Raw genomic sequence first — 16,001 nt, 5'->3', positions numbered from 1 at the left:
TGGCTATAAAAAAAAGCTACAAACCCATGTTCAAATGCCAGGTTTTTGTCATGTAAAAAAAAATTACAGCAAGTCAAATAGTTCCAAAACTTCTTCCACCTTTATGTGACCTCTAATGTACAATGCACCTGAAAAACATGCAGAAACCTTTAAAAAGGGGGAAAATAAAATAAAAAACTTAAAATAACCTGGTTGCACAAATATGCACACCCTTATCAAACTAATACTTTGTAGCAGCACCTTTGCCTTTTATTTAATTCACATATAAAACTATGAATTGTAATTTTAAATGTAATATTTAAAGCATGTAGAATAGCATATTTAGGCAAGTATATGTCTCCTTTTTTTATCAAGAAGCAAAGACAAAAATAATTTAAAAAAAAAAGGAAACAGGACAGGGTTCGGTGGTTGAATCATCCGTCCCCACCAATGCCAAAACCAAATCTACACCCTGCTCTGGATGGACAAGAGATTGTTTTATGTGTCGGTTTGTGCAACAACAACTGTAAAACCAGCTCCGCTATTTGCTTGTTTATTTTTTTATTTTTTTACAAAACTTTTCACAATAAAAGCAACATATCCTTTTGAATCTTTTCAAAAACAAAAGAACATGAAAACATGAAATAACTATAAATGGTGCTAACATTCCAGCCCCTAATTGTTACTGATGAGGCATGACAATTACACATTAACACAATAAAGTGTGATTTAATATCAACAATCAGAATTTAACTGGCTTCACCAAACACTATATGAAACGCAAATAATATGTCTTGAACATAAATCTGTTACACATGAGGCTAAGATTCAAACTGTTGCCTCCATTTCAAGCAATAAACATAACTTGTCGATAGGCCCCTCCAAAATGCTAGTTTTGGTTTTGACAAACACACGTCTGAAAGGTCAATATGAATCAGCAACTGTTCTCTTCTTGGAACTTCTTGGAGCACTGTCGTCAACTAAGATTTTTCTTAGTCACTAACCATTTCTGTCTTTCTTGTAGAAGTGGCAATACTCTTTAGTCAAACGCTTCCAAAAAATGCCTGAGGACCCACCTGTCCTCTCTTTGGAATAATCCAGGTGGCAGTACTGGCTTCTCTTTAAGAAGAAGTAGATGATTGGATGTAAGTGCGTCTAAATCGTTGGAGTCATTAGAAGTTCTGGTAATTGGCCTGCTGTTGACAATTGCCTCAATGAGTTAGCAACATCCCCCAAGAACCCGAAGAGTACAGTCCTGGCCCCTAGCCCTGCCAGTGTAGCAGAAATGATGAGGATGATGATGGCAGCAGAAGCTGTTCTTCTCTGGGCGAATAGCTTAATGTTGTTCATGTGTAATTTCCGTTGAGTAGGCTAACCACATTGTTAACTTAATGTGTGTAAGGTGAACTAGCAAACATCATCATAGCTACATGCAGCTGTCTTCTTGTTTGATGGCAGATACTCCCTTCACCCTGGCCAAAAAGGCTAAAATGACCAAAGAAAAAGTGGAAAACAGCTAAACACGAGAGGTTTTTGGACAAAGTTTGTGTTTTTTCCATTGTTTAACCCTTTAAAGCCGGTCGGAGCGGGCACGCTCCGTTTTGCCTAACTTTTTTAAAATCCTGGTAGCACTGCAACCACGTAAGCTAGCGGAATAAATTTTTTTGCATATGAAACCGGAGGAGTTGTACTTACATCTTATGCCATCAGCTTGTCCTCGGTCACAGTTTCCTTCCACATGTAGCTTTGCAAAAACTGCATAAAAAGCACTTGCAGCAACAAAAACATAATATTCCAGAAACACGCTTTACCGATCCATCAGCTGTTTGTAAAACTTCCTACGTCCATCAGCGTGAACTATTGCATGTCCGCCATGACCTGCCCGAAACCGGAAGTGACATCATTTTGCGGAAATGTAGTCTTTTACCATCAGGGCCTTATGAGCCTATACTTGTGTTTTTAAAAGTTATGTTTGACTTTATGACTTTCTGTGTCGTTTCTGGGATGCTTAGGACTCATATTGCACTGCTGGAAATAGTTTATTTTGATGCAAATGAACATAAGTTTCTTGGTGTGATTATAGATGATAAATTAAACTGGAAGTCTCATATAAATCATATACATAACAAAATTTCAAGAAGTGTCTCAATCTTGAGTAAAGTAAAACACATTCTGGACCACAAATCACTCCACATTCTCTATTGTTCCCTGATTGCACCGTATTTGAATTACTGTGCAGAGGTTTGGGGCAATACTTACAAATGTTCGCTATCATCAATCTTTATATTACAAAAAAGGGCCATAAGGATAATCCATAAAACTGGTTACAGAGATCATACAAATCCACTATTCTTAAAATCAAAAATTCTAAAATTCACAGATCTGGTTCATTTTCTCACAGCACAAATTATATATAAAGCAATAAATAACCTGCTTCCTGACAATATTCTAAAAATGTTTTCTAAAAGGGAATGGGGATACAATTTGAGGGGGGAATTAAATTTAAAACATCCTCGTATCCGTACAACATTAAAAAGTTTTTGCATCTCTGTGTGTGGAGTGGGCAGCACGGTGGCACGGTGGTTAGCACTGTTGCCGCACAGCAAGAAGGTCCTGAGTTCAATTCCACCATCAGGCCGGGGTCTTTCTGTGTGGAGTTTGCATGTTCTCCCCGTGTTTGCGTGGGTTCTCTCCGGGTACTCCGGCTTCCTCCCACCGTCCAAAGACATGCAGCTTGTGGGGATAGGTTAATTGGATAATCCAAATTGCCACTAGGTGTGAATGTGCGAGTGAATGTGAGTATGAATGGTTGTCTGTCCCTATGTGTTAGCCCTGCGACAGACTGGCGACCTGTCCAGGGCGTACCCCGCCTTTCGCCCTATGACAGCTGGGATAGGCTCCAGCGCCCCCCGCGACCCTGAAAAGGATAAGCGGAAGCGAATGGATGGATGGATGTGTGTGGAGTGAAGCTGTGGAACAGACTAAGTAAAGATATGAAGCAATGTCCAAGCATGGCGTGGTTTAAGGATACGGTTTTTACAGGGTACAGGGAAAAGGTAGAGATTTGATAGGGTGTTCTTGTCTAATATTTTCATGTGTGTGCGCATGCACGGGTTTGTTGGTATGGGTATATATATATATATATATATATATATAATTGTAGGCTGTGTATCCTTGAGGTGTTAATGGGGTTATTGAAAATGTGTATATGTGCGTATGTGTGTATATACGTATGTATGGATAGATAGAAACATATATGTGTATATATTTTAAAAAAATAAAAAAAATAAAAAAATTACACATAACATATAATGTAATTGCAAGGAGGTATTTCTGTAGTCTATTGATACTAGATAGTGGAAAAGGGGTGGGATTAAATAAGCTTATGCTTCTTCCTGCTCCTTTTTGAACATGGACGTTATTTGGAGTTGTGGTTGCTCGTTTTCCTTTTGTTTGCTTTGTTCATTTGTCTCTTTTAATTCTATTTTTTTTATACTTTTTCAACATGTTCAAAATAAAGATTCAATCAATCAATCAATCAAAATTTCCTGTGGTGGGAAAGTATTTTGTGCAACTTTTTTGTATTTACAGTTTTGAGGGATAAGCCTCTTAAATTTCTCTAACTAGAAATATATGTTAAAAAAACAAAAATGATTTTCAAATTTTTTGTAGTTTATTACACTTTTTTGCAATTTATGTAGTTACTATGCACTTAATGCATACGTATTATTAAAATATGGGCTATAATGGTTGTATTGATGTATATCAACTTGAAATGCTCCCAGAAATGGCACTACAGCATGTAAAAATATAATATAAGCACCGGCACTGTTTCAAAAGTACCGGTTTGGCATCGATATCGGATAAAACTTAAAGGATACCCATCCCTAGTCAGGATGCTCTCGAAAGATCACTGGTAGAAGTTCACGAGGATGTCTGAGGACAGGTGGTTCTTTCTCAGAGTCCTCAGAAAAGACGAGGCGCTGGTGGACCTTTTTGTCCAGCTTGGAGCAGTTGGTCATCCAGGTGAGATTCTTGGAGATGTGGACACCCAGGAACTTGAAGCTGCTCACACGATCCACAGCTGTACCTTTGATATAGATGGGTGGATGTGGGTAAGCATTCCTCCTGTCACTCCTTGATCTTCTCTGTGTTGAGATGCAGGTTGTTGGTGTCCCACCAGTCAGCCAGATGATTCACCTCATCCCTGTCGGCGGTGGGAGTGGAAATGTGTGCAAGTGGAACAATAAAAAGCAACAAAAGAAAGAGGAATCTTCACATCTTCATAAACCACAAAAGCTCATTTGGATCTGGAAGTAGGCAGGTTATGGAAATGACAACAATTCTACACAGCAAATCCAGCATGTCCTAATTAACACTGTCAGATTTGATTTCAACACTATTAAAGTGTCTATATGGGTCCACACCAGAGAGTGTTAATTTAACTCTTTTTGGAGAGTTGGTACGTTAACTCTGATTTAGTGTTAAACACCAAATCTGTCTGGAGTTGATAATTTAACACTTGGTGTTAAGAGTTTATATATTAACTCTCAAAGAGTATTTTAGTTTAACTACGTAAGAGTTATCTTCTAATTCATTCTAAAAAGCAGGAATTTTACTGTTCTGAACTTCTAGAAATTTCTTTTGAAAATAAACATTTACTAAAAAGATGCAATGGTTTTTGAAAAACATTTATTCTGAACTGTGCACCACAATTTCAAAACATTTTCTGGAAGATGTAACAGTATACATGTTCTCACTTTCATTAGAATTTTGTTTATCAAAAGGTCTGACATGGTAAATGCAAATAACAGCATTCTCATCACTTATTTCTTCAATACAATATGCTTGTCCTTCATTCATCACTTTGTGGAACTGCAACGCACTTCTGCTCTCCCCCATATTCCATCTTCACAAACATATCCTATGTGGAGATTGAATAAAAATTAGTTGACACTAATTAATGGCACAAATAATCCAGAAATCAATTGCAGCACAGTAAAAAAAAGGAATCCTCTTTGAGCCATTTTAGTTTGTTTTAGCTGAAAGTGCATTCAAAAATTATACTGGGGAAAAACACATTTGCTTTCTTTATGTGTAGTTTTGGAGTTCCAGAGGGTGCAAAGATGCAATGCCAGCAATGTGGATTGTCAACACTGACAACAATCAGTAAGCAAAGACAACAGGGATCATTTGTTTCTGTTTATTTAGCACCCACAACATTTGTAGTCGCCTTCTGCACAGGGGAAGTCCACACACACCGTGTGGTACCACTTTCCACAGAAGGTGCAATCTGCAAGATTGAATGAGATTGTCAGGGTCATTGTCTGACTGTTTATTACTAATCACTGTGTAACTGCTGTACATTCACAGTAACTGCCATCTCCTTATAAATGTTTATTAGATTGACCACACTTATGCAGACTGTATATCACAACCAACTCTAACATGTTTGTTTGCAGAGGGAAGACACAGACAGACTATGCTAACGACATGTGATGTTACAACACTGGTGAAATATTAGTGTGTTCACGACATTTTTCTTATGGGCAAAAGTGTTGATATCAGGATGGTGATTCTTATGACTATGTGTATGTCATTTGGCATTTTGTACAAATGTAGGCTGATAATAAATATATGATATAATTTCATTCATTTCAAAGGTTTATTTGCATGACGCACAAACACACAATTGAAAGGTACAAATGTGCATGACACGAATTCAAACGTGCTGCAGATGTGTGTCACCAGTTGATCTGGCTGTAGGCTGTGGCACTTGGCCAGAGGTGGCGCTGGTTGACTCGACTCCATGTTGGTGCACAGAGCAAACTGCTCGCTTTAGTTGTGGAGCAAAAACGCTGAATTCGGTGAAATAAACCGTGCGAGTGGAACGATAACGACGACAAGAGTCTCCCGATCGTTTACTCTTGCTGTCCTGTGAACAACAACGGCGTGGTGTTACTTGTTTGCTGTTTTCGCGATCGCGTCGCGCATGAGGATATCACCAGGTAAACTCGCCACATTTTTAAACATTTTGTTGTTCAACAGCATCAAGACTGACGGAGTGTGTTTGAGACAACCTCACAAGTGTCACAGATGACACATTTGGCGTTTTTTTGCTGGTTTGTCGGTAGGAGCTCCTGAAACGCAAGACTGCCACACATCTGTTCGACCAACGCCAGTTGATCTAAACGCCAGTTGATCTGGAACACCGGCTGTGGTGAGTGGAAGAGACGTTCCGTCTGTTTCACCAGTTCATAAGACTGTTTATACCGGGGCTGTGTTTGTTGAGTCAGCTGCTCAGCCGGTAGCTCGGTTAGCTGCCCAGCAGTCGCTAACTCAGTCAGCCGCTCAATCATCACCTCCATTACAGTCACAGTCAGACCCAGTAGACACCATGTTACAGTCCATAGCCCAGTCAATAGCTCAGTTGGCAAGAGATTCATCAGCCTTATTATCAGTTCAGCCAGCCACTCCACCACCTGTTACTACTTTGCTACCTGTAGCTCAGTTGCCACCAGTTCAGCAGCCTGTCCACTCATTTACCCAGCCTTTATCCTCACAGCCTCATTACAAGCAGGGAACACACTCCACACAAACTTTTGCTGGTTCATTTAAGCTGGCCATCTCAGAGACAGTTGCTCCCTCTAGGGCCTCCCCAGAGGCTGGGTGTCAGTCACCAGCCAACTCTGGACCCCTAGAGGTCAAGATGCCAGCACCAGCAGCCTCACCGGAGAACTCACCAGAACAGTCTCGGCTCTCAGCACCCCCTGAGAGTTCAAGTGAGTTCACCCGTCCGCCTCAGTCCTCTGCTGAGTATATTGGGGAACACTTTCAGCCCTCTGAGGACTGTATCCCACTGTTGCTGCCTGAGTCTAGCCACTGTGCTGCTCAGTCCCAGCCAGTGTCCACACTGGCAGAGGTCTCCGTACCTGCTGCTTCAGAGACTGGTTCCACTGGAGGGCCTGAGGAGCCTGTCCAGTCTCAAGTCATGTTAGCTGGGGGTTCAGGTGAACCCAGCCAGCGTCCTGCCTCGTCGGCTGGAGGGCCTGAGGAGCCCGTCCAGTCTCACGTCATGTTAGCTGGGGGTTCAGGTGAACCCAGCCAGCGTCCTGCCTCGTCGGCTGGAGGGCCTGAGGAGCCCGGCCAGCCTCAAGTGTCGTCTGCTGGGGGTTTAGGAGAACCCAGCCAGCCTCATGTTTCGTCTGCTGGCGGTTCTGGAGTACATGCTGGAGCCAGCATGTACTGTACATGTACTGTACAGCATGTACTGTACATGTTTGGTTGTAAGATTGTAACCCCTTTGTAGTGGAGACCTGTGTTTGGACATTGAGAAGAGGTAATTTCTACATCTCTTAGTACTGTTTTGCCTGCGTTCTGCCTCTCTCTGTATGACCCACACACAGAGGGATTCAGTAGCTCTGAACATGCTAATAAGCAAGACGTCTGGGCAAAACTGCTTTCCGCTGATTCTCTGCAGCTTTATTTCTCTCTGTGCAACATTTCCTGGCATTTGGAGGTTGTCTGTTAAGTCTGCCTCTTTACTCGGAATCAATGAGATGTCACGGAGGTTGACACGCAACATGGCGCCTGTGTTCGGCTTGGCCGCTGTTGCTGCTCCGTGTGTTTGTCGACTGCTTCAGTCGACACCAAAGTCCTTAGAAGCAAATTTAACCATTTAGCAGCCAAACTGGTAAAACTTGTCCACATATGGGTGAGGTTCTGTGCTATAAAGTTTAATCAAACTATCAAACAAACTTCCAGAGATGGAAAAAACTGACAAAAAATGCAATTACTCTAATGTCCACATGAGGCTCCAAAGGTGAATCAGTCACCACAGACAACCATATTGTCCAACCCAGTAATCCAACAAAACAACAAGTAAAATGATCCCCATCTTTACTACGATAACATGGAGCTAAAACTGTCTGAACCTCACCATGAAGAAAACACAACATTACCTCTGCTTCGTCTGATTGGTTGTTGTTGATGACTGGATGTCTTCGGTTTCTTCTTGATCTGATGAAATCATTCAACATAAACAAAATGTTCAATTAAATATCTAAACAGAGATTACATTTAAGAAATTTGTTACTGCACAAACAGAAAACTCCATGGCTGCAATGTCACATTTTCAGAGAGGTAAGTAATTGATAAACTGAGCTCCATGCAGCACAGTGCAGAGACATATTGCTCACATACCCTATATCCACTGTTTAGGTGGTGGTAACCCCTTTGTAGTGGAGACACGTGTTTGCTCATAAGTAAGAGAACATTTATACATTCCTTAACTCTGCTTTTCCTGAGTTCTCTCTGTATGACCCACACAGAGACATCCTCTGATGCTTTTTATCTCTTTGTATGACCCCAATGGGATCGGGTAGCTTGGAGATCATTTGGAATGCTAAATAGTAAAGTGGCAACACTACCGTGTTTGGAAAGACTAGATTGGGCTTAGTTCTAAAAATGAGTCAAGTAACATGCAAGCATGCATCAAGTAACGACCGCACACATAAAAGTGCAGGAAGTTTGATTCTCACCTTCAGGTTTTCTGTGAACACATTGTTTCACCAGCAGAACCAGTAACACCAGTAGAACCACAGCACAGACTGATCCAACACATGACAACACAGGTATGAGAGGGGAACCAGGGCTAGCAATGGAGGCAGGAGGAGAAGTGGATGCAGGTGGAGGTGTGGATGTAGGTGGAGGTGTGGATGTAGGTGGAGGTGTGGTGGTGTGTTCCCCTAAAATAAAGCAAACACAGTCATTAAGTTGTCGTCACATTGTGAATGTTGAAAGCTGCAGAAACACAGACAGGTGAGTGTGTGACCTGTGACAGTGATCCAGCTGGATGGAGACTCTCCATGACCGCTGATGTCACACTTGTAGAGGCCTTCATCAGACCTGGAAACATGCTGGATGGTCATGTGACCTGTAGGCTGCTTCCTGATGAGGGAGCCATCTTTATAGAAAGCAGCTGGGAGGTTGGAGGGAGTGGTCTTTGTTTTACAGAGCAGAGTGACGTCATCTCCCTCCATCACAGGGAGGACAGGACTCTGCAGGATCACTGATCCACCTCAACACAGACACAAACTACAGCATTTCATCCATTTACACACAGCTTCATCAACACTAACTCCACACACTCAGCTTACCAGTGACTGTCAGGTTAACCATGTTACTGATGGGACCCTCTCTGGACTCACACCAGTAAACTCCACTGTATGATTGGTAAACCATGATGTTACATGAAGAACCAGCTGATTCTCCCCACCCATCTCCACACTGAGTCCTCTGTCGTGTGCTTGTGTTTCTCCTCAGAGTCCATCCAGCAGAGCTGTCGTCCTCCTCACAACTCAGAGACACAAAGTCTCTTTTAAAGAACTGAGAGCTGCTGGGACTCACAGTCAGACGAGCTGTGAGGGTTACAATGAAAAACTTATAATTTTATATGTGATAAAATGGTAAAATCAATGTTTTGCAGAATCCTCATTTCATCACTTTATATGTGCGCTACATTGTGAAACATGAACCCAATCAGGTCATATCAGTGAGCATTTATCAGGTTTAAACTGTGACAGAAGAAGGTTACTGACCTTGGTTTGTTGTGCAGCTCAGCAGTGAGATCAGAACTAAAGAGAAATGACACTCAGGTTGATTCGAGGTGAACATAAAGAACAACTCCACACAAACAGCTGACAAACACACAAACAGCTGTGTTCATATATCGAGTGAATGATTTGATCTTTTCACTGCCTGCTGTGTTTCCTCGACTCCTGAGCAAAGATAAAGAGTCAGTTCAGACCTGCAGTTGGTCCTCGTGGTGTTTTTAACGCTGATAGAGCCTCTCAGTCTCGCTATTGTTCTCTGAAATCTAAAGAAGAACTATGGATTTGATCAACTGGTCCCTTCATGCAATTGACACTCTATTGACAAGAAGCCTAGGTGCAGGAGCGCCTGAGTATCCTGGAGGGATGTTCCCTGCTGGATACATGATGAACAGGTGTCAGAAGTGACGTGTTGTGTTCCTGGCGGGACTGTCTATCAAGGATACTGAAGACATCTACCTATTCGGCACCATGATAACGGGGTTCTTCCTGTTTGGAGCTGGCTTGGCTTATCAGAAATTGAAGAAAGCTGTAACTACTGTTGAAAACCCACCTGGCTTGCAACTATGATCGAAAGTGTGGGAAGAGTGGTGAGAGCTCAGACTGTTCTTACTGAACGAAAATATGGGAAAGATCTTGGAAGAGCTCACAGCTCTTAATTCACTAGCTGGGCCAACATCCTCATTTCTGTTTGACAGCGTTTTAGTAGGAAAAAGTGATGCTTTGACATGAAATGAGCTGTGGTTTGGGGAAGGGCTCAAAAGGGGACTGGCGATGGCTCCCGGGCCTGGCAGATCCACATTTACTAAATAGAAGTGAAGCAGTTGAAGAATGGAGACGAAGGGAGGGAGGGTGGGGCACGTAAACGAGAACGATCAGCTTGCAGAACTAGGGGAGCCTATAGAGATGACAGCCGGAAGGAGCGTGTTTGGAAGCGTGGTCCTGCTCCTGAAATTCTGATACATGCTCTCCAAAAGAGAGATACACCTGAAGACCAGTGATGGACATTAAAACGACTGAAGAATTAATGCAGTTTGTTCACCCTATTTCACATAACCAACATCTCTCATGCGGATACACCTCCACCCCAGACGGCACCAGCTGCTTAAAGGTTGACAACAACATTCTTCCAAAAGATAGGATAACGAGACTGAACTGACTCTCTGCCCTATTCCTCAAGGCCGCCTGCGTAGGCCGTGGACTTTTGGTCTTTGAGTAATAGGCGAAAGGACACTTTCTCAAGCTGAACTCAGGAAACAAACGCACAGTAATACTGATACGCCCTCACCATTGCCCTCCCTTCTACAGATCCAATGCCTCCTCCCACGCTTACCTCCCACCTGATAGGGACAGCTGCTCAGCCGGAGGCGCGATGAGGTAGCAGCGTCCATGATATCTGTGCTTCTTTGTGTGCTATGGAGTGGGTTTTTTTTGTTTTCTGCCAACAGGGGAGTCATTATGAGCAGAAATCCTTATTTTTTCTCCTGAATTGCCCCTATGTGTTACATATTTCATTGTCTATCCTTTTTTGCTACTTAGCCAGGCCTGTCTCCCCACCATAGCCATCGGGCATACCGGGCATTTGCCCGGTGGGCCGCTGGCGATTTTTTGTTTTTATGGGCCGATGGATTATTATTATTATTTTTTTTTTTTTTTTTTTAGGAAGGGTATATATAATGAAAGGTGTTGGATTGGCCAATTGGTCATGATCGACTCTGGGCTGGACCAATTACAGCCAAGGAGGCTGGATGCACCCTCCCCCTTGTTTAACAATCACGTGATTTTCGCGTATTGCATGCCGGGAACTCGTGGCAAAACAATCCAAGTACCGCATCAAATGCAAACATTTGCAGCACCGCAAAACGTTCATTCTCCGGTTCCAATACCTTCTTTTTTTTTCTTTGCCGCACAAAAAAGGAATGTACAAAACAAAAGGAAAACAATGCCGGTCCGTACAAAGACAGACTCGACGAAAAGACAAAGAAAAGATACGAGGAAAAAATCAAAGGAGTGAAAGAGTGGACAAAAGACGTCAGCGTGCTGCCCAACTTTCACCACGCTCAGATTTATAATTATACGCTTCTTGGAGTGAGTGCATACACTCATGAAGTTTAGTAACTTCAGGTCACTGCAACAAGCCCAGGTACAGTTTACCGACGGATGGGTACAGGACCTTGAAATGCACCATGTAGAACGAAAGACTATTGTACGTATCATAAGTTTACCAGTCTCACAAATCGTCTTCATAAATACACATTCATTAACAGTTTATTAATAGGACCTTTGAGCTCAACGGTAATTAATTAGTAGTGGAAATAATTTCTGGTAGTGTAACAGTGTTTATGTGGTATTATTCCACTTGCCACAAATATCAGTGTAATGGGGAAACAGCGCCCCCCTCTCGGTGTGGCTGGCTGCAGTAATCGCTGCCAGTCTGCCGTAGCCATACGAGAGGTGAGTTGTATTGTTCCGCACACAATATAGCTAAGTAGTACAGACACATAAAACATGTTTGATTAGCTGACGAGCACCGAGTGTAATAAGTGCTTAGTGGACACATGTCCAACACCAGTTTTATGTACTTTTCATTTGTTTATTAATGTGTGAAACTGTACGCTAAAGCGGAATGCTAATGAGATGTTCTGCCGTAGTGTGCTGTGCGGAGTGGTGTGTGGCGAGCCTGTGCACTGATAATACACCGTTGTTTCCATTCAGGTACATCATTTGTTGTTGCTGTTATTTTATTGTATATTAGAAATTGTAATATTGCTGCAGTAATCGCTGCCAGTCTGCCGTAGCCATACGAGAGTGTGCTGTGCGGAGTGGTGTATGGCGAGCCTGTGCACTGATAATACACCGTTGTTTCCATTCAGGAAATAAAGTGGCAACGATCGATCAGAGACTCCTGGTCTTTTTAAAAACACTACACAACGCAGAGTCGAGGAGTCTGTTTGGGCCGAACTGTTGCAGCGGGATGAAGCAGAAACCGGTTACAGTAGCATTACAGAAATGTAGCAGTGACAATAATATTGTATGTTGTAATCGCAATGGATAATTAGTGATACAAAACAACTGTTTTATTCTGTGAATAAAAGTATATGGTTTTGTCAGTGTACCATGGTAATAACAGAAGCGAAACGCAATATTGTGTCAGGACAATTCACTATTTATGCACAATAAACAAAGGAGCATAGCGCGACAATTTCTGTTCAGCGCCAGACTTGCTTGTAACCTATATCACCAATTATGTTAAGAAAAATGACGTATTAACTACTACAAAACTCTGACCTTTGTGGGAATGCTTGGAGCAGACTAACATGTGAGCTGGAGTGTTCTGAGACGTTATATTTGGTATATCCAGACCATCCGTCGGCTCTTACTTCGGAAACATGGCTTAAAAAATTTCACTTCAACGACGTAATCCGATAAAAAAAAAAACGATCTCTTTACCCGTCGGCTTCCCGTGGCTGTCATGCGACCGACTATTGCAGTTAATAATACAACAGCTTCTTGGCATTTTTTGGGTTTCTTTTTATCGCTGTGTAACTGAGTTCAATTGAAAGCCTGCGTGCGCTAGTACCTCTTGCCACAAGTTCCCAGAATCCTTTGCGGTTTTATCCCTGAATGACGTCACATTTTCAATCTTTATCCTGGTGGGCCGGTCTCTAGTCAAATTGCCCGGGCCGATTTTTTGTCCCAGTCCAGCCTTGCTCCCCACTGTTTGTATATTGTATGTATGGTTGACTAGGTCTGTCATCTCAGCTGCAGGCAGCTGCAACCGACAAATGCAGCTTATCCTTATTTCCTTAACTTGAATTCAGCCTGATTTGTTTTTCATGTCTTCTCCTCCATCATCAGTTATCAGGAGAGCAGACAGTCAAAGTACAAGAATTCAAACAAACACAGAGATTCTACTTACAGAGCAGACACAGCACAGATGTTTCCTTCATCGTCCTTCTCACTCATTTGAGCTTTTTTTCATTTCTGTCACTGACACCAAGTAAAGCCCGCCCTCTTCCTCTGAGCACCAGCTTTCTATTGGTTCAAACACTGAAGTACAACACAAACATTTTCCTTTGTGTAAAAAACCCTGAAATTAAAAGATAGTGGCTTAAAGCTTCTATGCAAACAAAGACCAGGAAAACATAAGTGTATACAGAAAATCCACTGTTGTCTATAAAGCAAAACATATATACATAAGAAATGTTTTCACACAGTCTGATTATATTTAATATCAGTGATGCTCTCTATCATTCATTATTTCACATAAATGAAAATGAAGAATTTCCAAAAGGAAAGAGAATGAAGTCCTTTCTGCTCTCAGTGATCTGTAGTTTGGTTGATGAACAAATCCATGTCCATGTAGTTACGTCCCCCTCAGTGAGAGAGGCAGATGTGAGCTGAAACACAGGAATCAAACCAGGGACGCTGCTGTTATGGAGCTGAACTGGAACCATTCAGACACTGAGGCCCTCTGAACACATTTTAATTACAGCTGTGCAGAGACACATGAACAGACCTGAACCGCAGACTACAGATAGTGACACGGTATGCTGGTCGAGTATGACTGAGCTATGACTGTTTTGGATTTCCAGATCAGGTTGTAATAACTTTAATAAACTAAAGAAGAGCTGATCAATTTTCCAACACAGTGTTGACTTCAGTTTGATTGAACCAAAGGTTAATTCATCTAAACATTACAAAAACAGACAAAAACATTCATTTTCCTTTATGGGTGATTATAAATTAATGAATAATGAACGAATAAGCCTTTATTTGTCACATGAGAACAGTTTGAGAACAGAGAAAAACAAAACACCTCAGCACAGAGAGCACGTGAATCTTCACACCTTACAACATATAAAGGATGTGCATTGGAGGTGTTTTGAGAGGGGTAGGAGGGTGTGTGTGTGTGTGTGTGTGTGTGTGTGTGTGTGTGTGTGTGTGTGTGTGTGTGTGTGTGTGTGTGTGTATCCTGTGTCAACTGAAGAGAGTGTCATTTCACCCACTTTTAAGAAAAAGTCAACAGGCCTCCATGTTGCGTTCTGTAGCAGTCTGAGTACTCACAGCCCGTCCACAGCAACACTAGATGGAACAGGATGATAGAATCACAAGATGCAATGGATATGTGCAAAATGCTGAGTATTGTGCAAAAGTAACTTAGTCTCTCTCTCTCCCTGTGTGTGTGTGTATGAGAGTGAGAGACTGCAGTTAAGTGCTTGGTAGTCATGAGTATGGAGGTGTGCGAGTGTGTGTGTCATTCCAGTCACTGAGTGTTCAGGAATCTGACGGCTTGGGGGAAGAAACTGTGTGTGGGGTCCTCCACAATGCTGGTGGCTTTGCCGATGAAACAGGTGCTATAAGTATCCGTGATGGAGGGAAGAGGAGCTCCAATGATCTTCTCAGCTGCTCTCACGATCTGTTTGAAGTATCTTGTCTTCAGTGTCTCCATCGAGAGTGCCGCCAGGCACACGCCACTCCCCCATCCAGCCAGCCTAACAACCTGCATAACAGACTATATCAGCTTCTGTGTGGATAACACTGTATTGACCAGGAAAGTAGACCAAATTAAAACAGTTTAACAGGTTTGATTCAGAAGCCCTTCCCTCCCCATCCACCAGAGCTCTTCACACCTCTCTGCAACCCCCAACTGACTATATTCCTGAGGCTCATAGCTGGACTGGGCATCAGGCATACCGGGCATTTGCCCGGTGGGCCGCTGGCGATTTTTTGATTCTACGGGCCGATCGATTTTTTTTTTTGGAAGGGTATAAATAATGAAAGGTGCTGGATTGGCCAATTGGTCATGATCGACTCTGGGCTGGACCAATTACAGCCTAGGAGGTCGGATGCACCCTCCCCCTTGTTTAGCAATCTTATAGATGAACTAAAGAAAATGGAGAACAAAAACAGGAAAGGAGGTGCAGAAAAGATTAGGGCCAAAAAGAAACAAGCCCTTCAGGCAGACGCTGCCAAATGTGTAAAAATAAGTGAATTGTTTGGCGGTAGCTATGGCATAGCTTCCACAGATTTAGCAACATCAGCAAGTGGTGGAGGCCAGCAGGTGGATAAGGGAAAGGGGAGGCAAGAGGAGGAGAGACCCGAGGCGGCCGGTCATAGTGGCAGAGTTATGACCTGCTGTCTATCTGTGTCACATATGAACCAAGTTCAGTTGTAGTTTGTTTTCGTTGTGTTGACTTTTTACAGTCGCTTAGAATAACTGGTACTGCGTACTAGCTAGCATGACGGAGTTTATATACTGCTGGGCGGGTGCTATGAAGTTACTGATAGTAAATTTTATTTTATGCTTAAGGTTAGTTTCTCAAACTCCTCAAAATCTTAACAAATTGTGCCAATCCTTACATGTTGCACCAGGCTGATTTATCATCAAAAGTGGAGAAGTCTGTGACA

General features: G+C 42.4%; 1 protein-coding gene across 1 annotated transcript; it reads right to left on the bottom strand.

Annotated features, from left to right (window-relative positions):
* Positions 1–7,936: 7,936 nt before the first annotated feature.
* On the bottom strand, positions 7,937–13,621 carry LOC146713032 (low affinity immunoglobulin gamma Fc region receptor II-like). The gene is made up of 6 exons (XM_085437323.1): positions 13,510–13,621; positions 9,579–9,614; positions 9,138–9,398; positions 8,813–9,058; positions 8,520–8,726; positions 7,937–7,998 (listed from the first exon to the last, which is right to left on the bottom strand). Exons 1-6 carry the CDS (start codon positions 13,538–13,540, stop codon positions 7,937–7,939), a joined length of 843 nt encoding a protein of 280 aa, XP_085293449.1. The 5' UTR covers positions 13,541–13,621.
* Positions 13,622–16,001: the final 2,380 nt, after the last annotated feature.

This window comes from Copadichromis virginalis, linkage group LG3 (assembly GCF_057382275.1).
Source record: "Copadichromis virginalis isolate Kocher_CV1m ecotype Utaka linkage group LG3, C_Virginalis_male_GT1.1, whole genome shotgun sequence".
In the NCBI taxonomy this organism is placed as follows: Eukaryota; Metazoa; Chordata; class Actinopteri; order Cichliformes; family Cichlidae; genus Copadichromis; species Copadichromis virginalis.
The sequence above is the reverse complement of the archived record's forward strand: the minus strand, read 5'-3'. Positions and strand labels throughout refer to the sequence as shown.